Genomic DNA, 21,011 nt, shown 5'->3' with positions numbered 1-21,011 from the left:
GGAATTTGTCTGCTGCGAGCTCCAAGAACCAGAGACTCTAACTTGGGGGGAAAAGTAGCCCTGAAAGTCTCCAGACAGCAGACACAAGTGTTTATTACAGTGCCGCGTGTCCTCAAAGCCAGACATAATGTTTTCTCGGCTAGAATCTGTTCAAAGACGGGAGCAAAGGGGCGCAGATGGCGCCTCAAACTGGGAGTTGATGCCATCATTTTGTGTCTGCAAACAGGCCCCGCTGCTGTTGAATTAATGGCTGCCCGCACATTGATTGCTTTTATTTTTTTTATGGACTGATACACGGCGGAAAATGCCGCGTGCAGACTAGCTTTCTTTCCCCCTCGCGGGGCAGTTGTGAGCTCCTATTCAACAGCTGTCAGCTTCTGTCCGTCTTTTCTGACGCTAATTAGCAACAGCTGGGCGTAAAGCCCCCCCCCCCTCACCCCCACTGTTTAGGAGCCGGGCGTCCGCGTGTTGCTACTCACGTGCCGAGGACTTCTTTGAAGTCAAATATTTTCTTGACGTCATCGACGATCTTCTTCCAGGATCCGTTGCTGGACTCGCCGTTTTCTTTCGCCATTTCGCACGGGGGGGGGGGGTTCAGGAAAGGGGTGAGAAGGAGGAGGAGGAGGAGGAGATGAGGAGGCGCTGCTGGAGGAGCAACACCACAACCGTCTCACCAAAACCCCGAAACAAACAAACAAAAAAAAAAGGAAACAAAGAAAGAAAAAAAAAGTAGTGCACTTCAGTGCTTCGCCACGCTTCCTGGCTAACAGTCAGCGCCGAGCCCAGGGGGGAGGTATGTCCTACCCCGAGAGGTTATTTTGACTAATCTGTCTGACGTAGCGGAGCCTGAGCCTCCCCGCTGCTCACTACACTTGAACGTGGGAAACACGCGCTCTTCCTCCTCCTCTTCCTCCTGCGGTGATGCTGTGCGCAGCAGAGGTCGGTCCACTCGCAGGTGGATGACACTTGGCAGACGCGCCGCTGTGCCATCGAGTCACGCCGACCGACCGACCGCCCCGCGGTTGTTATAGCAATGGGAGGAGTGGGAGGCTGCGGCTCCCGCCTTCCTGTCTGACAGCCGCGGAGGTTCGCATTGCACCAAATCACACCGGCCCGCCACGAACTCTTCCACACATGTCACACTTCTCCATGTTAGGCTCCTGGGAAACGGATGCTGGCATGGTTTGTTTAAAGAGCCTGTATCAGGTAAAATAAACTTTTTGAGCTTTTATGGGAATTATAGAGTTAACTCCTCAAAAAAACGACCCCAAGGCAGTATTTTGATCAAAAACCTGCACCAACCCCTCCCAATCCAAACGGGTTCTCACATAGTGACGTAGATAAGTGAGACAAGCCCCTTCCAGGAAGAGGTCTGCGCTGCCAGGCCCGCCCCCAGGCGAACACACACACACACAGTTTCTCTGCAGAGCTAGCGGGGATCTGCAAAACGCTTTCATTTTAAATGCACTATATACACATCCATTTTTGCTAAAGTTCAGATGTTGTTTTGTTTCCGTGAGAGAAACGCAGACACGCTGCCGGGGCCATCTCTAGGTTGACGTCATAAGAGGGGCGGCACCCACACAGAGTGAAAGGCGGTGCCTCAAGGGTTGAGTCGTGTTACTTCTGAGGGGGAAAATGAACAGTGAAAATAACTCACATTTTCGTTCTTTTGTGTACCAATAATATAGATATAGTATTCTCTGAAAGGCCGAAGAAAAGCATGATATAGCCCCTTAAAACTGCACAACTAGAACGTCTCCTGAAAGACGTCAACACATAGTGTTTTGTTAATTTTAATAGACTTTAAGTGAATATGAATTAAAATAAATGATTATGTGTTTCAGTTGGGCATGTTTAAAGTCCCACTCCAACTATATTTTTCATATATTGTAAAAGCCTTCCCAGTGGTCTTTTATTTGGGATTTTTATTTATGGTTATGCCGTTTTCAGCCAAAATCAGAAAAAACTAGGACATTGTTTTTGAAGAGCAGCACCTCTGAGTTTTGGCCGGGACAGTAGGCACAGAAGTAAGCCTCCACTGATATCCCATCATTTACACTCTCTCCCGCTAGCTTACGGCCCCTCACAACCCCAAGTTAACATTAGCGGTACAACAAAAATGGCGAGCCATATCGGAGCACTGCAGCGATACAGATTTGAACCAGGTACTAGCTCGGATGAGGAAAACAGAGACGTGTGTGGATCTATGTCTGCAAGTGGATGCATCGGAATTGAGTGGAGCAGGAAGACTTTGGCCTGTCCATTTCAGCTGCTGCATCACAACTGAGAGTTTTATCCAACTGCATACTTTCACCTGCTCCTGATTTACCAAAATTTGAATAATGAAATTGTAATGTCTGTTCTTGTCTTACAGACATAAAATAGACTGCAGGACACTCTGTAGGTTCAACTCTTGAGACTTTTATTCCTCCGTTGCTCTCTAACATACATTCCAGTTCCAGACATTCATCAACCACTTCTTCGTGTTCTTTCCGCCTCAGTCCCTTCATGCTTAACTTACCAGTGCCCTCTACTGGTCACTTCTAACATTACAGAAATACTAAGAAATGCAGTTTTAAGTTTATTTTGCTTATATATGTCCACAATAATCAGATAAATGCTACAAAGACATGTTAAAAACACCAAAAGCACAAAATTCATCAGAGTGGGTTTTTAATCTGACTACATTCTGGAATTCTCCCTGGTACAAGATTTGCCCCAACTGATAATCCTCTCTTAGCCTAAACTGCAAAGCTAGAAAAAATATGTTTACCATATTTTTCATCCTATAGGGCACAATTAAAAGGATAAGTTTTTTTTTTCTTCAAATACAACAGTGCACCTTATAATCGGGAGTGCCTTATATATGGATTCATTCTGTTTAGGTTTACTGACATTGAAGTGATTTTGAGAGGATCACAGCTCTCTTTTTTTGAGTTGCTAACAAAGGTTGGGTGTTCTTGTAAATCCGCTGACGCAGCTAACATGTAGCGCTGTCGTACTGTGATTTTTTGTTTTAAGGTTGGGAGTTACAGGCATTTTGAACAGTTTAATGTGGCTAACGCTTCTGACGAAGAATGTAACAAGCTCTACGGTTAACACAGTTAAAGTCTGACTGACTAATGGAAATATTTTGGAAATATTTTGAAATATTAGACTCTTTTGTCTCGCGTAATGCACCTTACAGTCTGGTGCACCTTGTAGATGACATAAATTCAAAAGACACAATTTGACGTGCGCCTTATATTCCAGTACACCTCATGGTGCAGAAAATGCGGTAAGCATATCTTGGAGGGGACTACACACCATCTTAGATTTAGCTGTCAGTTGTTACACAAAAATGTGAGATAATTTCTTCATTCCACGCTTGTGCAGAAGCTTGAACAGCAGTGGTTTGAAGGCTGTTGTACTGAAAGAGTTACAGGATTAGGAGGCTGTGGGACTGACTTTGTGCAGATCCACAGTGATGCAGGATTGGGGATTAACGCCAGCATGAATCTTGTTGATCACCCCAACGACCTTCTGCCACAGATTATCTGCGGAACAGACTCATTGACTCACTGTGGTTACTTATTTATGCTCCTGCCTGTTTAAAGAATCGCAAGTACATGAGCCCAAAAAAAAAAAAAAAAAACGGTAATTCTATATATCCAGCTACTTCAGATTAGACAGAAAATGACAGGATGTGCCCAGTGACCCGCAGATAAAACTTATTTCAGCTGTATGAATACAGTATACAATCCTCTTGGTCATGACCCTGGGCTCATGACCATAGGTGAGGGTAGGAACATGGATAGACCAGTCAATCCATCATCTTACCTTCCTCTTCACTACAAGGGACCAATACAGCGACCACATTACTGCAACTGCTGCACCTCCAGTTGAAACCAGAAGTTTACATCCACCACATAAAAACACACATGCTTTTTTTTTCCACCGTCAGACATGAAATAAAAATGAACCTTTCCTGCATTAGGTGACTTACAATTCACAAAATTATTTCTACTTGCTAAATGTCAGAATAATGAGACTAGGGATTTTTTGGACAAGTTTTTATTACTTTCACCAAAGTCAAAAGTTTACATACATTTCATTAGTATTTTGTACTATTGCTTTTAAACTGCAGTACTTGGGTCAAACGTCTTGGATATTCCTCCACAAACTTCTCACAAGATTTGGTAGAAACTTTGGCTCATTCCTCCAAACAGAACTGGTGTAACTGAGCCGAGTTTGTAGGTCACTGTGCATGTACACGCCTCTGTAGCTCTGACCATAAATGTTCAATAGGATTTAGAACCGAGCTCTATGATGGCCACTCCAAAACATTGACTTTGTTATCCTTAAGCCACTTTGTAACCAACTGTGGAGGTTTTTAAAAATAAACTAAAGACACACCTTTTTAAATTAGCTTTTAATTAGATTTTATGCCTTTTTATGTTTTATGATGTTTTACTACATCATTTTTAGCATTTTACTTGTTTAATCCACTATTTTCTATTCTTATATTTTATGATATTTTATCACATATATATTTATTCTTCATTCTTTTTACGTTTTATGATGTTTTTGCACATCATTTTATTATTTTATTTGCTTAATCAAGATTTATGATATTTTACCACATATTCTTTTTATTTCAAATTAGACTGTTTTCGAGTGTTTTCTCGCCCTCGGCTGGGGTGTTTGGGTCTATACTGACACCTCTGCCGAGAGGAGGACAGGGCAGACGGCGCTTTCTGGTCTCTCTTTAATTTTATCTTAATTCTGGTTTCTCTTTATTTTAATCACTTATTTATTATCCACTGGTGTTTGTCTTTGTGTATTTTATTGCGCTGGGATAATTGAATGTATTTTATTGTATTTTATTGCATTTGTTTTTGTTTTTATGTACAGCACCTTGAGCTGTCTTCTCGTCATGAAAGGTGCTATATAAATAAAATTAATTTAATTTAATTTAACCAGTTTGCCGGCATGCTTCGGGTCATTGTCCATTTGCGCCCAAGCTTTAACTTTCTGGCTGATAGTCTTCAGATGTTGCTTCAATATTTCCACACACTGTTCTTTCCTCATGATGCCATCTATTTTGTGAAGTGCACCAGTCCCTCCAGCAGCAAAACAACCCCACACCATGATGCTACCACCCCCATGTTTTACACTTGTTGTGGTGTTCCAAGGCCTACAGACTTCCCCCTTTTTCCTCCAAACATAACGATGGTCATTGTGGCCAAACAGTTCAATTTTAGTTTCATCAGACCACAGGACATGTCTCCAAAAACGAAAGTCTTTATCCTTGTGTACATTAGCAAACTTTAATCTGGCCTTTCTATGTTTCTTTTGGAGTAATGGCTTCTTCCTGGCAGAGTAGCCTTTCAGCCCATGTCTGTACAGTACCGGTACTCGTTTCACTGTTGATAATGACAGTCTTACCATCTTCAGCCAGCATCTTCACAATCATCTTTTGCATTCATCCTTGGGTTGTTCTGGACAAATCGGACCAAAGTATGTTCATCTATGGGACACAGAACCCGTCTCCTTCCTTGGCGATACGCTGGCTGGACGTTACCATGATGTTTATTCTTGCGTACAATTGTCCTAACAGCTGAACGTCGAACCTCCAGGCATCTGGAAATGGCACCCAAGGATGAACCAGACTTGTGCAAATCTACAATTGTCTTCCTAATAGCTTGACTGATTTCTTTTAACCGTCTCATGTCTTAAAAACAAGATATTCAATGTGCCTTAATATATCCACAGGTGTGTAAACTCAAATTCTATCGATGAACATATCAGAAGCTTCCAAAGACATGACATCATCTGTCGTTTCCCAAATTGTTTAAAGGCATAGTGATCTTGGCGCATGTAAACTTTTCACTTTGATAAAAGTAATTAAAGAAAAACCCTAGTCTCATTATTCTGACATTGAGCAAATATAAATAAATTTATGAATCGCAATTCACCTAAAGCAGGAAAAGTTTACTTTTACTTCAGGTCTGACAGTGAGAGAAAAAAAAAGCTGCATGTTTTTATGTGGTGTATGTAAACTTCTGGTTTCAACTGTATCTGCCCATTTGTTTCATGCAGAAACCTCTGCAGACACATTTGACCAACCTTAACCGGCCCTTTGACCAACCCAAACAATACCATTGACCTAACCCTCACTGCACCTTTGACCTGACCTTTGCCCAAGCCCTGCCCTGTCCGAGCAAAGAGAATATTATAATATTAATATTATATTTACACAGTAAACAAGACGCTCAAACGTGAAAATAGATTTATTATGATCATCTTAAATTACACTAGTATTTTACTATTGTAACTGTTAAAAGTCTTAATTTTTAAGACAAAGTGTTCATTTTCATTCATTCACTGTAAACAATCACAGATATGAAAACTTTAGCCTGTCTTGTGATGTTTTTGTCACACTATGTGGACTGCAGGAGCACATTAAAGTGTTTCTTAAAGCACAGTCTTACAGCTAACACACATGCAGTTATGGTCTCCAGTGCCACAAATGCATTTTCCAGGCTGTAAACATCGTGTTTCTAAGGCCTCCATTAAGGCGCCTGTACCTTCAAATGATTGTACAATTCTAAACTGTCTAACAGGAACTAAGACCTTGATTTTTAAAATACATTAATGCCAAACTAAAATCTAGCTCCAAGAGGACAAACCAAATGACAGCTGTTATTTAATGAGGTTGTCACTGTTGGTTGTGTTTCAGAACCAAAACATCCTCAGAATGTAACTGTGGTTTGTAGCTGCCGTGCAGCAACATGTGCAGCACAGAAAAAAAAAAAAAAAACACACGGAGGAGCTTAAAGTTTTCTGGATGGTTGGTCTGACAGTCTCAGGAAAAAGTAGCATTGAGGATGGCCTCTGTCTGCTGGTGATGGAGGGTCCCGATGCCAACAGCGGGGGCAGGCAGAGCAGGTCGACTCACTAACCGCAGCTGATGACGATAAAGGAGACGGTCAGTTTTAATAAATACAGCTTTGACTGAGGTTTTTTTTTTTTTCGTTCTTACCTTGCAGGCCAGCTGCTTCTCAAACCTCGGAGCCACGAAAGACCAGGGCCCCATGTTCTGTGGTTCCTCCTGACTCCAAATGAACTCTGAGGAGAATCAGGGAACTAAACTTTAATAAAAAAAATGCAGGCTAGTCACAGAAAACAAAACTAGCACAAGTTACTTTAAAATACTGTATTGTTATTTAACAGAACATTCTCAAATCAGAATGCCACAGAGTGTCAAAGTGACACTGAGCATGCTCGGTTAGTTTCAGAAGCACAAATGAAAAGACATTAAAATGAGCATTTTGATGGTGAATATAGTAGATGTCACTTTAATAAACTAATTGGGTTTGTTTACGGGTTGTAGTGACTTGGTTTTCTTGGAGTTAAATTGTCAATAGTTCAATCATCATACACTGAAGTGTTAAACATGAAAATAACAGTCAGAGAAGTTCTGTAAACCTACCAGTGAGAGATGAAACACACCCCAGAACCTACAGAGTCTAAAAGGCTTTTTTTCCTTATGGATCTCATTATAATGCTCCCCTTATAATGCACAGACTCCACTATAAATATGATTTAAGTTATTAAATTTAAAAAAAAGAACATCTTAGCTTTATTTAAACTTGGCAAGCAAGCCTAGTCTGTGAAAGGTTTTACATAAACTTAATAAATAAGACACCTTCAGCATTTCGTGAGACTCAATACTTCAGGAAGAGTTTTTCATGTTTTATTCTTCAGGAAAATAGAATTGTCAGATTGTGTAAATAATGAAAATAGAAAGACACTTTTTTATTTTGAAAAAGCAACATCTATGACGTTGTTCCTCCCTAAAAGCCATCAAGACAGCTAGAGAAGCACCAAAGTGAAAATTCTTGGCCGAAGCCAAATCGTAATTAAAATCCTTGGCCAAATATCGAATAGTGACAGAATATCAAATGAGGATGTTGAGTTTTTCTTTAGCTTTTAAATATTGCAGTAATAGCCTCGAATACTTATTCAAATCAAACAAATGTTTCTTTTATATTGTATCACATCAGTGTGCTGGTGCATTTCATTTCTATAAGACTATGCCATCACACAAAACATGGATCCTTTTCTAATTTGTTCATCCTTTCAAATACTTTGGAAACTGAAGGAGTGTTGGGGTGTGGTGAATGTTTGGGTTGATGAAACCGACTTTTTAGTTCTTTAGCCACTGCAAACTGCAGATCTCATATCGCCAGGGGGACATCCTAGACAGGTCGCCAGTCTGTTGCAGGGCCACAACCACACACACTCACATTCACACCCAGGGGCAATTTAGAGTAACCAATTAACCAATGAAGCATGTTTTTGGACAGTGGGAGGAAGGCGGAATCCCCAGAGAAAACCTACGATTGCACGGGGAGAACATGTAAACGCCACACAGAAAGGTCCCCTGTTTCAGGTCCTCCAGCCGGGACTTGAACCAGGGGCCTTTTTGCTGTGAGGCAAAAGCGCTAACCACTGCACCACCGTGCAGCAATACATCCGGTTGCCAAATATTTTGTGCATCCCTAAAGAGAACCACACAGTGCGCCCTGCTTATATATTTCTGATGGAAAAAGAGAAAAAGAGAAAAGCTCAGCTCCAAAGTCTTGACAGGGATTCTAATGAGTGCATTGCAGGTCTAGTATGGGGTTTGGGTGGGCTGCTATGGGGATGTGTGGGCGCCACAGAAAGCACAGGGCCTCACAATCTTTTCAGCCACCTGTCCTGCTGAGGTGCTTTAATGTCAGTTGCAGCGCTGCAACTGGGATCTTTTCCACCTGAGCTGATAATAACTTCAAAGATTGGATCTACAATTCACAAAAACTGTATTAACACTGTCTGAGTTCATCTCTGCACTTTAGAATAATGGATATAATCATGGGCTAAAAAGCAAAAAAAAAAAAACACAGGGAATTGGTGCCTCTTAGAGTTTTTTTTTTAAATTCTTTAAATGCCAAATCAAAATAACTTCCGAAAAATCTACTGTTTATCCTCTTTATGGATTTATTTCCTCTTCCAAAACAAAAACAGGAAAATTCTTTATTTCTTTTCCCCTTTTGCTTGGGTCCAGGGCTCCAGACTGCGACCAATTGGTCGCATTTTGCGACCAAAATTTGAGAGTGTGCGAGTGAATTTTACATCCAGTCGCACATGTGCGACCAGTAAATTTGCCTCCCCCACCCTCCGTATTTTTTTATACATCAAACGTGGAAGGGGCACGTCAATGATCAATGAAATAATCAATGAGACGCGAGTTGGTATTTTAAATTATTTTAATTAATCCCTTCACTACAAAAACCATCAGGACACATGTCCCATAATGCATTGTTTTGTAGTCTGTAGGGCAGCTTTCAGTCAGTTCAGTTTCCAGCTGTGTCCGGGTAGGTTTGCCCCTTGCTCCCACCCCTTTCTCGCAATATTTTTGTGATGATTGACAGTTGATGTTGGAGCAAAAACAAAAATATATGTCACACACCAGGTGATCTGTGCAGCGTTGAGTTCACCTGGGTGATCTCAAACACACTTATTGTGCATCTTGGCTGTACCTATTTGGTGTCACAAAGATAAATTCCCATCCGTTTTCTTTACTTATTTGTACTGTCATGACAGCGATGGTCCTGTCAGTTTACCTCGTTGTTGCATCTTCAAAAGTGCAGAATAAAATGTGACACTGAATTTGAAACAGCACATTGTAATTTCTGCATCTATTATTAAAGTATTTATTAGTAATACAGTGGAAATTAGTGGATTTGGTTAGCATGTTGATTTACGGGATGCGCCCCTAAATTTTCTGGTTGTGCCCCTAAAATTTTCCGTTAGGGGCCACTGTGCTCCTGGTGAAAAAAGTTAGTCTGGAGCCCTGTGTGGGTCACAGTGGCTCGCCTGTTCCATCATGTGACAAAAGGGAAACTGACAAAAAAAAATGAGGCCGAGGCCGCGCGAAAAACGGGAAGAGGAACTTTGGACACAAAGAGACAGCAGACATCACACTGACATCATGAGCCAGTTTTATGCCCCCGCACAGCAAGATGGCATCCACAGCTTCCACAAGAGGAAAGCCTTTGTCATAAAGTTTGGTTTTTTTACAGAGGGAAAGGCAGGCCAACTTTAGAACATCAGAAAGCTGTAGAGCAGCACTGAGGAGGATGCTGGGTAGGATTAAACTACCTTTGGCGTTGGTGTATTTTTTCAGTTCCTGTTGCAAAGCTTCCAAAGGAAATGGACACAGCTCCTCCACACGGATCAGCGCTGTGTTCTGGTTGGCTGCAGAGGAGTCTCTCTGCTTCAGCAGAGCGTAGTAATGCTTTCCAGAGCACAGCACCACCTTCTGGACACTGAGAGAAATGACACCTATGAGATGGTTTCACAAAGCTGCACCATCTCAATTAAATTAAATGTCAATCATTCCAAAACTAAAAAAAAAAAAAGAGAGAGAGAAATATAGATATTTCCAACTTAAGGGCCAGATATCTCAAGCACCTGTCAGCTGAAACCGAAGAGTCTCCCAGCACGGGTCTGAAGCAGGTTCCTGGTGCCAATTCAGCCAGACTGGACACTGCCCCCTGAAAGAACAGCAGGTGTGAATGGAAAATATTGAGGGAGGATTGAGTTGTCGAACGCGTCTGGGCTCTGATGTCTGTATCACATACAGAAAATCGCAGCAGCGTCTTGGGCCCCACCACGATGAGGGGTTTGCGGAAGTTTCGGATCATCTGTCTCCTCAGCAGGTGGAAGTACTGAGCGGGTGTGGTGGGGTTCACCACAGCCATGTTCACACAGTCGCTGTCCACACCCTCCTCTTTGCTGTCGCACAGCTGGACGCAAGACAATCCTGATCAGGGTTTGATCTATGACAAGCTCAACACTTACTTTAAAAGATCAATGAACGCCGTTATACTGCCCCCCCCTCCCAACAGACCTGGAGGAAGCGCTCCATGCGACAGGACGAGTGCTCGGGTCCGGCTCCGTCGTAACCATGAGGCAGCAGAATCACCATCCCACACTGCAGCAGCCACTTGGCTTCACCTGCAACAGTCCCACATCCAAACATGGCAATAATTGAGAGACGGGGGGGAAGAAAAAACCTCTTTGGCCTCAAGGCATTAGACGTTCACCTCCTGAGATGAAGGTGTCAAAGATGATCTGCGCTCCATTGAAGAAGTCTCCAAACTGAGCCTCCCAGATGGGCAGGAGCTTCGGCTGAGCAATGCTCATGCCATACTCGAACCCCAACACCGCCTCCTCAGACAGTGGGCTGTTGCACACCTAAGAACATCCCAACACAATCTGGATTATGAGGAGGTCTTAAATGACATCCAGGTGGATGGTTTTTACAGATCTATTTGCGTTACCTCCAGATACCCCGTCTGCTGGGGGCTGATGTGGTTGAGGGGGATGTACGTGTCATTTGTGTCTTGGCACACAACCATTGCATGTCGCTGACTGAAGGTTCCTCTCCCAACGTCCTGTCCACTGATCCGAATATTGAAACCTGCAACAAGGTGTTGAGGTTCACAGGAAACCTCTACAAAGAACCCGGGCGGGTATGAAGGAGCACAGACCTTGGCAGAGAAGGGATCCAAAAGCCAGCGCCTCCGCTGTGGACCAGTCCAGCTTGGTTCCTTCCTCTAGCTTTTGCAGTCGAGCCTGAGCTCACCAAACAAAGAGAAGAACCTTAAGCTGCAGAAACCTGGGAGCATCTGACAAAAACCGCAGAAGCAGCACCTGCACGTGGGTTTTCACCAGGTGGCTGTGCATCTGGATGTGCTCGGCAATGTCCACAGATTTGGCTCCGACAAACTGCAACAGAGGAACAGGGACTCCCGTGTCCCAGGTGGTCACTTTGGCTTGTGGCTCCACAAGATCGCCCCAGCGTCCCTGTAGGTTGGTGGGCGGCGGGCTGTAGAGGGTCATGTTGGACAGCTTGTCGTTGAGCATGCCGTAGTATCTGGATTTGATCTGGTCTCGCTCGGCCTCGGACATCTGGCCCTCTGAAATCAGCTGCTCTGAGTAGGAGTCGGGGATGCTCTTCCGGGATCTGAAAGTGTCGAAAAAGCAAATGATTTAGCGCCAAAGTAAGGATGGAATTTAGCGCTTAGGTCAGGAGAGTTCCACTGAAGAAACCTGAAACTGGAGTCCAACTTCCCCATTAAACCATAAACCTATAGGAGGTCTGAATGAACCTCACTTAAAAACTTGCATAGCAACATGTGAACAGGAGTTTGGAATTGTGAATATCCGCGTGTTTATATAGACCTTTCATTGAAAGTGGTCGTTTGAATGCTTGTGTACGCATTTTGCATACTGTTGAGCAACAGCTGTAAAGAGCAGGGCTGTAACCATGATCGAACGAAGCGGGTATTTGCAATCTGTTCCAGGAAAAATTAGAACAAATATTTGCGATGTCCGAGATAGCTGATGCTGTGTTTGCAACCTTTATAAAATATAGCATACCGTACTGTCACGACTATAGGCCGCACTTAAAAGACTTGCATTTTCACATTTTCTCCCAAATGTACGGTGGGCCCTATGGTGCGGTGTGCCTAATGTGTTGTTGTGTGACTTAGAGGACGTAGGAGAGGACAGCATGAGAACTGTAAGGAGGGAAGTGAGGACTATGTATGTGCATTATGCAGAACAACATGGTTTTGGAACCTCTGAAAATGCCGCCTTCAAAGAGACACACTTATGAAGCACAGCTGAAACTGCAAGCTGTCACACTTTTACTAAGACTGGGAGGCAGCGCCGGGCGAGTGACGCCTCAATTTGGGAATGGATTGTAGATGCTTGGGCTACTGTGTATGAGTGTGTGTGATAAAACCGGTGTGTCTGAGCTTGCGTGGTGCAGGAAGGGAGGGGGGGAGTGTCCACACACGCAGTCAGTCGTCGTTTTGGAGTTGAGAAAAGTAATAAAGTAAGTTCCTCTAAAACACGTGTCAAACCCAAGGCCCGCGGGCCAAATGTGGCCCGCCATGTCATTTTATGTGGCCCGCGAGAGCATCAAAGTTTGTCATTTCTTAAAATAAAAAATAGGTGTGTATTTATTCATATTTGGGGGGAATTGGACTTAAAATATCGGATTGGGCAACTAGACATTAGTGCTTAAAGACTGTCCGTATAACCTAACCTGACAGAATCAAATCTAAAAGGATTTATGCTAGAGTAACAAGTAAATATGTGTTGTCTATGCAACTGTATTTATCAATTAAAAAAATTATAATAAATAAATAAATGAGTTATTTAACATTAAGGAGTACTTACATTTATTTGTCATAACGTTTAGTTACATGTAGAAGTTATATCTGGCCCTTTGTGGATAACCACTATACTGATGTGGCCCTCTGTGAAAATTCAATCTAATTCAATTCAATTCAATTCAATTTTATTTGTTTAGCCCAAATTCACAACAAAAAGTTGAACATAAAATCAAAAGGATCATGAATACACTCATGAACTAACTCTTCTTTCTCTTTCGGCTTTACCCATCAGGGGTCGCCACAGCGAAACAACCTCTCCGTCGAGGATGAGTCGCATGATTACCTTGGCAATGTTTTTACGCCGGATGCCCTTCCTGACGTAACCCTCTCAATTTAACCGGGCTTGGGACCGGCACAGAAGCAGAGAAGGGAACGGACGGAAGGCGCCGCAAACCAGCACGAGCTAAACCGGCTCCTACTATAATAAACAAACTAAACAGACAAAACTGAACGGTCATCCCTACCCTTAGACCCCCCTTCGCGGTAAGGAAAAACTCCTAAAAACAGATTCAGAAAACAACGAATAAACCTCAGGGGTGCCCACATGAAGGAGGGATCCTCCCCCAGGACAGACAGGCCATTTACCACAACATTTAGAGAAGAATTAACTTATCTAACTCTACAACTACATATTTAAAGTCCACCAGACGAGCTTCATCCAGCCGGAGTTTGGGGGACAGTCGGGGGTGCGAGTCGAGCCGGAAACAGGATCCACAGCCAGGTGTAGGATCAGGAGCAGAAAATGAGTTTGACACCCCTGCTCTAAAAGAACTGAGACTGGTTCTTTGGCTTAACACGCTCTGGAGGTTCTGAGGGTCCAAACAAGGGGGGTGAACCCCGGAGGAAGATCAACCTTTAGCCTCTGTGAGAAGATCTCCTCTGCCTCCTCCGACCACGGTCAGAGAACAAAGCAGGAAAGGTTCAGCACATGTCCGCTTGCACTGTTTTTCGAGCTTTTGCAAAAGCCGGCGTGCTTAATGAGGAGCCGCACCCCAACGAGACGAATCTGACAAAGACGAACGGGAAGCTGGCGTGTTTGATAGAATTTAGCCCGGCTGTTCATTTCAGATACAGAAGATGAGGACTTTTGGATGCTGATTGATGACTGAAAAAATCCAACTCAGTCTTGCTCCCGCTGCCTTTTTAAAAACACACACTAGAATGCATGATTTACTGGTATGCTTTAAAATGCCTGCACCTTAAAAGCCGGTGCGCCTTTTGTATGTGTTAAATACAGAAAAAGCACCCTTAACTGAAACTGCACCCTATGGTCATGAAAATAGTCAAAATTACACTTTAGGTGATGTAATTATCAGTCTGAAATGCGCAATAATGTTGGACTAAAAAAAATGTAACCAAAAGTCAAGAAATCTTCAGGGTAAAGTGTTTGTGAAGGTCCTTATTGTCAAAGTGAAACTATGAAACTACTTTATACATAAAAACAATTAGACTGAAGTTCAGTTTACAAAATTAAGAAAAAAAACAATAATGTTTTAATCATAGTTGACATTTCAAACAAAAATGTAATAATATGAAATTGAAGATATTACAAAAATCTTGAAAACTTAACTTCGCGTTGCACATTGGGGTCCGTACACTGCCTCCTGTGGTTTTCAATGGAACTGCAACATTTGGCATTTCCAGGTTTGAATCCAATTTGAGGACAGAAGTCAGGGGCTCCAAAGAGATAAATACTCAAAATACGTCAGAAAAATACGTATTATAGTTGGTAAAAATTATCCATTAATTTTCCAACCTCCTTTAGGGATCATGGAGTTGCTGGAGCCTATCCCAGCTGCGGGAAGGCGAGGCACTCCCTGGACAAAAGTTGGTAGTAGCATCATTAAAGGAGTGGAACTAACCGAATGATCTTGTACATGGCCGGGTTGGTGAAGAAAGGCTCATCCAGCTCATTGTGGCCCCACTGACGGTAGCAGATCAGGTCCAGGATGACGTCCTTCCTGTAGCGCCGCTGGTAGTCCACAGCCAGCCGAGTGGCTCGCAGCACCTCCTCTGCGTGGTCACCGTTGACGTGGATCACGGCACAGTTCACCATCTTTCCTGCACCAGTCAAAGACTCCGGGTTCAAACACGAACGGATCCAGCAGAGGCGACTGAAGAGCTGCACGTACCAACATCACTGCAGTACAAAGAGGACCTCCCCCTGTCTGATGGAGTGGTATAACCCACTTGGTTGTTCACTATGAGGTGTATGCTTCCTCCGACTCTATAGTGAGGAAGGTTCGAGAGGGTAAGAGTCTCCGGAACAATCCCCTGACCCGTAAAAGACCCATCACCGTGGACCTGTGCAGAGGATGAAAGAAAACCTCACAACACAAACTAGAGGAAGTGACATCCTGATTTTGATGGAACAGGTGTTTGTTTTTCCCAAAAATAGCGATTTTCCTGGTAGAAAAATGCAGTTAAATGTTAGAATCAGTTTCCCAGCCGAGGAGGAAGGAGATTTATTGTTAAACCAAATCGCTGAGAACATATAAAGAACATCGACTGTATATTAGAACTGGACTGAGTGACAGACGGGCCGGTACGGGCACTCAAAGGATTTTTACGTTTTGTAGATTTCACTATTTAAAAGGTGGAGGGCCTGCTTGTTTCTATTTGAGGTCCTTTTAGTTCTGCACATCTGGCAACAAAACTGATTTCATTAAAAGTTTGGTCAGAGCACCTGCAGACAGACGACCTGGTCTCCTGGCTGGGCGTCGTCTTCAGGTGAATAGTCTCCTTCTTTTCTGAGCTGCTGCCTGGCTCTGGTTTTCCCCTGAGCCACGGGGTTGATGGCCTCCAGATGAGACGGGTTGGGTAGCATGGTAACGTGAAGCGGGCGCTCTGCTCCGAAATCCAACTCCACCGAGGAGGTGAGATGGGAGAGGACGTCCCCGATGGCCGGCGAGGTCTCAGGAAACTCGCTGAGGCCACGCATCTTTCTGAACATGAGCTAAAGAGTAAAATGGACTTAAAGAAACAGCTTCCTTTGCTTTTAGCAACTGATTTCAACGTAAATAATTCAAACGTATGAACTGCTGCCGTCTGACCTCTGGCGGGAACCTCAGCAGGCCTGTCAGCAGGTTGAGTCGGCCTCTGTGAGGCATGCCCAGGACAACGTCTGTGACTCCGCTTTTAGCTGCCTGCTGGAAAAGTTCGTGAAAAAACCCCATCATGCTCTCTGCTCCTTCTCCTCCGTAGCGCTTCACAGTGGCAAACTTGGTGGCCAAAAAGTGGTCAAATTCCTGCAGATGAAGTTTGCTTCATTAAAACTGATGCTTCCTTCGATTTTTTTTTTTTTTTTTTTGGTTCTTCAAAGGAATAATTTGGTACCTGAGACTCGAGCATGATCTTGGCCAGCTGCCGCCTCTCCTCTGGACTAAAGGTCATGCTCTTGAGCTCCTCAAAGCGATCTGAGAACCACTCCTTCTCCTCCAGGCTGCTCAGCTGGCCGGTCTCCACCGACATGGGACCACAGTACGCCTTCTCCAGGTAGGCCCGCACCTCCTCCGCTAAAGCCTGAGACTTTCCAAAGTGCCGCAGACCTTTGGAGGCAAACTGGATGAGTTCACCACACCTTTGGCTCAACAAGTCATGATGATCGGATGCACAGTCCAAAATCAATCTAACATCCACTCGTTTTTACTATTTTCAATCCAAACTGGTTTTCACCATATGAATGGTGTCAAGTGAAAATGTTTAACGGTTGCATTAAAGGAACTTTATCAATCAAAACCAACTTTATCAGAGCTTTTGCGGTGTATTTTATTGTTCATTCCTCAATATAAATGACTTTCAAAGCAGTATTTTGATCCATTCACACATTTCTGAGTATTCCTCTAAAACCCAGCCCCTCCCAACCCACGAAAACGAGGGTTCTCACATTGTGATGTCACAAAGTGAGGAACAGCCCCTTCCAGGAAGAGTCTGTGCTGCCAGCACCGCCCCCAGGCTAACACACACACACACACACACCCACACACACACACACACACACACTTTCCAAGTAAAGGTGGCGGTGATCAGCAAAAAACGCTTTCATTTTATAAGCACACTATGCAGATCCATCTTTCCAAAAGTTCGCATGTTGTTTGTTTTTGTGGGCGAAACGGAGACACGCTGCCGAGGTCGACTCTCTGTCATGAAATGGGCGGCGCTCACACGGAGCACAAGGCGGAGCCTCAGAGATCGAGTAAAATGCCACAAAAACAAGTAGAAAACACTAAAAAACACCATTTTCATCAGAGTGGATTTTCCACCACCATTCTGGGTTGATTAGCAGGAAAAGCTGCTTTCTGTTTTCTGTCCTTATGGTCCCAACTTTGCTTCTGCATTTGGAGTTTGTGTAGTTCGGTAAACATTAATCAGCAGAGATGCATAAAGAATCCAAAAATGACTCAACGTAAAAAAATGAAAAAACAGGAGGTGAAGTAATGCTACAAGTACAGAGTAACAGTTGAAACATCTCACTCACTGATTGTTTAAAAAAATTAAAGAGAAAACAGAGGAATAATCAACAAATGTAAGGTATTTCAGGAAACCCACTCTGATAAAACAGTTGTTGGTGTTTTTTAACATGTTCTTCTGGCATTTTTCTCATGATGGAGGACATTTATTAAGAACATTAAACTCAATATTACATTTCTGAGTGTTTCTTCATTCAGATTGTTGTGAATCAGGAGCAGAGAAAAATGCAGCTGGAGAAAGAGTTTATTTGTGATGCAGAAAATACAACAGCAGGCTCCCCCCTCTGCTCCATTCTGATCAGGGTCGGCCGATATATTGGTGCCAGTATCGATATCGGACGATATTTGCATAATTTGACTTTATCTGTATCGGTCTGAGATTTAAAAAAAATCTACTGATATTCTTATGACAGTTTTAAGAAACACTTATTTTTAAAATGTATACTTGTTCCTAATAGATTGGGAAGCTGATGTTTACAGTCATAGTCAGTAATTGACTGTTTTGAGGTAAATGTTATTTTTGATAGGGATACATGTTCTTCCTATACATCCCTGGCAATGGGGAGCTTATGGTTTACAGTTATGTCTAATAGTCAATAAATGTTTACAGATATATTTATATGAAAGTTTTAAAGTGAAACTTGTTCCTTTGAGATCCTTTGCTGTTTGTTAAAAGGTCAAGTACAATGTGAACGTCCAGTAAAAGACAAGTTGTGCATTTCTAATACAGAAACAAAAAGGAAATCTACATTTGTGTTGCTGTAGACACTGAAGTATTTGTGTCTGCAAATATTGGCTATCGGCCACAGTTGCAGGGGAAATATCGGCCCATCCCAAATTCTGATGAATCTACTTGTAGATGACGAGATCCATGTGCGTCTTCATTTTCCTCGTCTGAGCTGGCACCTGGCTAAAAACTGTACAGCTGGAAAGCTCCAATACTGCTCACAATTTCTGTTGCACGGGTAATGTTAGGTTGGGCTGTAAGCTAGCAGGAGAGTGTGAACAGATGTGACAGGAAGGGGGGGTGCTCACCCTTCACCAATAGTACCACCCACAACTCGGAGGTTCATTTTTGATGAACTCCTGCAGAAACGATGTCCTAGAAAACGACACTTTTATGCCGATTTGGACTAAAAATGATCATAATTAAAAGACCAGTGGGAACGTTTTTAGAATGGATCAAAAGGTGATCGGAGAGGGACTTTAAAGGGAGAAAATACGAACATAAACAATTTACAAAACATGGCACTTGGAATATTTTCTGGGAACCGATTTCCTCTTAGTTAGTTAGAAAGTTATAAGGGAAAACTAGTAAAACCTGACAGAAATGTGTAGTTATGCTTTGATTATTACATCGCCATTCAATTATCTACCAACACTGATTATTTGCATCCCTAAAATCTATGTTTGTTTATAAAATATATATTTTTTTCTATTTATAGCCAATAGTGGAAAATAAAGATTATCCTACTTTTGTTTATTAACCTACTCAAGTAAAGGTACGGGTATGTACTGCTAGGAGTATGTTTTTTTTACTAAAAGTTCCTTAGGTGTAAGTTGTCAGTACCCATCTGTGATGTCATGGAAGCGCGTGCGTGCGTGTGTTCCTTCTTACCGGAGGTTTGGAGTGTCCCCGTCACGCTGTCGGTCAGCATGTTGATCTCCGGGACCGTGTCAGCCACGGGCTTGTCGGGCAGTAAGGGGTTAATTTTCGCTGCTTTGTGTCCGTGTGTTCGGTACGCCTCCACCAGCCGAGCGAGCCCATGATCTGAGCACAAACGTTCACAGGAACTTCAGCGAGCGCGCGGATCAATGGAACTAGATTTGAACTTCTAAGGGGCACGCGGCGCAGCCCTCGCTGTCATTCGCGTTAACCAGCACGCGCTGCTAGCGGCTCCATGCTGTCACTTAACCCTTCACTGACCTTGGTTGAGCGCGGAGAGGCGCTCGCGGAGCGGCTCCGAGTCCCCGCCGGTCCGCTTCGGCCGGTATCCGTACACCCCCCTCTCGGTGTGATAAGCGCAGGCGAAAGCGTTTCGAGCCACGCGCGGGGGTATTCTGCACAGCGAGGCTTTCAGAAGCACGGCGGACATGTTGGAGCGGCAAACCCTTTAATCTCGCATGTGACCGCGGGAGTGAGCAGCCGAGGACGGCGGCCATACTGCCGTTGGGGGAGGGGCGTGGAGGGAGGAATTGCCGCATCGACAGCTGATTGGTTGATGCTTTTAAGAGTACAATAACAAGAACGGGCGTTCCAAGAAATATTTCTTTTAAATAATTCATATCCAATAACAAAACCCGGTGAGTTTTTTATTCTTCTGGTGTTTTTTTTTTTAGAAAAGAGACATACTTTCGCCTGATTTGTTGTCACAAGCTGGTGGATGTATGTCACAGTTAAATTCAGCAAAGCAATGTGTTTATTAGAATGTTTTTATGATAACTCTTGGCAATACATGTTTTTCATGGTGCCAAATCTGTAGAGGTTATGAGATAAAACTTAACATTTTGTCTTCTGATGCCACAAGCTATTTTTATGTTGCCATCGAATGTCATGTAGAGATTTTGTTTTCCTCCACATACTGATAAACGGGTACCAGCTGGACAAAGAACAGCATTCCATCCAACATCAGGGTGTGATCAGTGGGAGGAAGGGATGTCACGGTGCTGCGCCAGAGTATGTTTTTTCTAAAGCTAGAGGGAAGATATAAATTAAAATAGGAGATCTGGTAAAATATGAAGTCCAGGCACTGCTCAAACCACACTTTCTATTTTGCAGCACTTCCTGTCCTGCTTCCTCCTGTTTGGTGGGTTCAGGTGTCTCTACTTCCAACTGGCTGAACTCACCTGATGGCGTTAATAGGGGTTAATTTGGGACGTTTTGTCAACACTGAATTTAACAAAGCACACCAAAAGCAAATAAAGATTTTTTTTTATTTGGTAAAGGTTTGTCAACATTTCTATCATTATTATTGGGAGGGAACAGTTTAGCTTGATTTGAACTCCTGGGAAGTCTTCCAGTCACCATCGGTGGAAATGAGCTCCTTTGAACGGACCTGCAAAGGCTTCCAAGATCACCTGCAGTCTTCAGCACACAGATTATCCCTGCAGCATCCAGAACATTTTTATAGATTTTCAAAGATGATGTAAACTTTCCTATTGTTCTTTTAGCCCAAGCTCATTTTCTTTGTGCTTAAAATTTTACCATCTTTTATCCCCTCATTATTGCAGAAACAAACCAGGCCCACAAGGTGATGCTGTG

At 43.2% G+C, this 21,011-nt stretch overlaps 2 protein-coding genes and 1 long non-coding RNA gene across 3 annotated transcripts in view; 1 reads left to right on the top strand and 2 right to left on the bottom strand.

The window, feature by feature from the left end:
• Positions 1 to 1,077, bottom strand: part of camk1db (calcium/calmodulin-dependent protein kinase 1Db) — a 29,194-nt gene extending 28,117 nt beyond the window's left edge. The window contains exon 1 of the mRNA XM_004069923.5: positions 480 to 1,077. Coding sequence (XP_004069971.1) covers positions 480 to 574 — 95 coding nt within the window. The 5' untranslated portion in view covers positions 575 to 1,077. The remainder of the gene's footprint in view (positions 1 to 479) is intronic.
• A 5,182-nt stretch (positions 1,078 to 6,259) lies between these two features.
• Positions 6,260 to 19,948, bottom strand: dhtkd1 (dehydrogenase E1 and transketolase domain containing 1). Its single transcript, XM_023955684.2, has 17 exons — positions 19,677 to 19,948; positions 19,368 to 19,520; positions 16,617 to 16,828; positions 16,334 to 16,528; positions 15,967 to 16,236; positions 15,413 to 15,584; positions 15,143 to 15,341; positions 11,749 to 12,061; positions 11,586 to 11,670; positions 11,376 to 11,515; positions 11,139 to 11,289; positions 10,943 to 11,049; positions 10,674 to 10,838; positions 10,504 to 10,586; positions 10,192 to 10,358; positions 7,028 to 7,113; positions 6,260 to 6,952 (listed from the first exon to the last, which is right to left on the bottom strand). Exons 1-17 carry the CDS (start codon positions 19,843 to 19,845, stop codon positions 6,851 to 6,853), a joined length of 2,769 nt encoding a protein of 922 aa, XP_023811452.1. The 5' UTR covers positions 19,846 to 19,948; the 3' UTR covers positions 6,260 to 6,850.
• On the top strand, positions 19,916 to 20,694 carry LOC110015238 (uncharacterized). Its single transcript, XR_002290392.3, has 3 exons — positions 19,916 to 20,053; positions 20,350 to 20,426; positions 20,529 to 20,694. It is a non-coding gene; the product is annotated as an uncharacterized LOC110015238 (long non-coding RNA).
• Positions 20,695 to 21,011: the final 317 nt, after the last annotated feature.

This window comes from Oryzias latipes, chromosome 6, assembly GCF_053564925.1.
Source record: "Oryzias latipes strain Hd-rR chromosome 6, Olatipes_Hd-rR_3.1".
Classification (NCBI taxonomy): Eukaryota; Metazoa; Chordata; class Actinopteri; order Beloniformes; family Adrianichthyidae; genus Oryzias; species Oryzias latipes.
The sequence above is the reverse complement of the archived record's forward strand: the minus strand, read 5'-3'. Positions and strand labels throughout refer to the sequence as shown.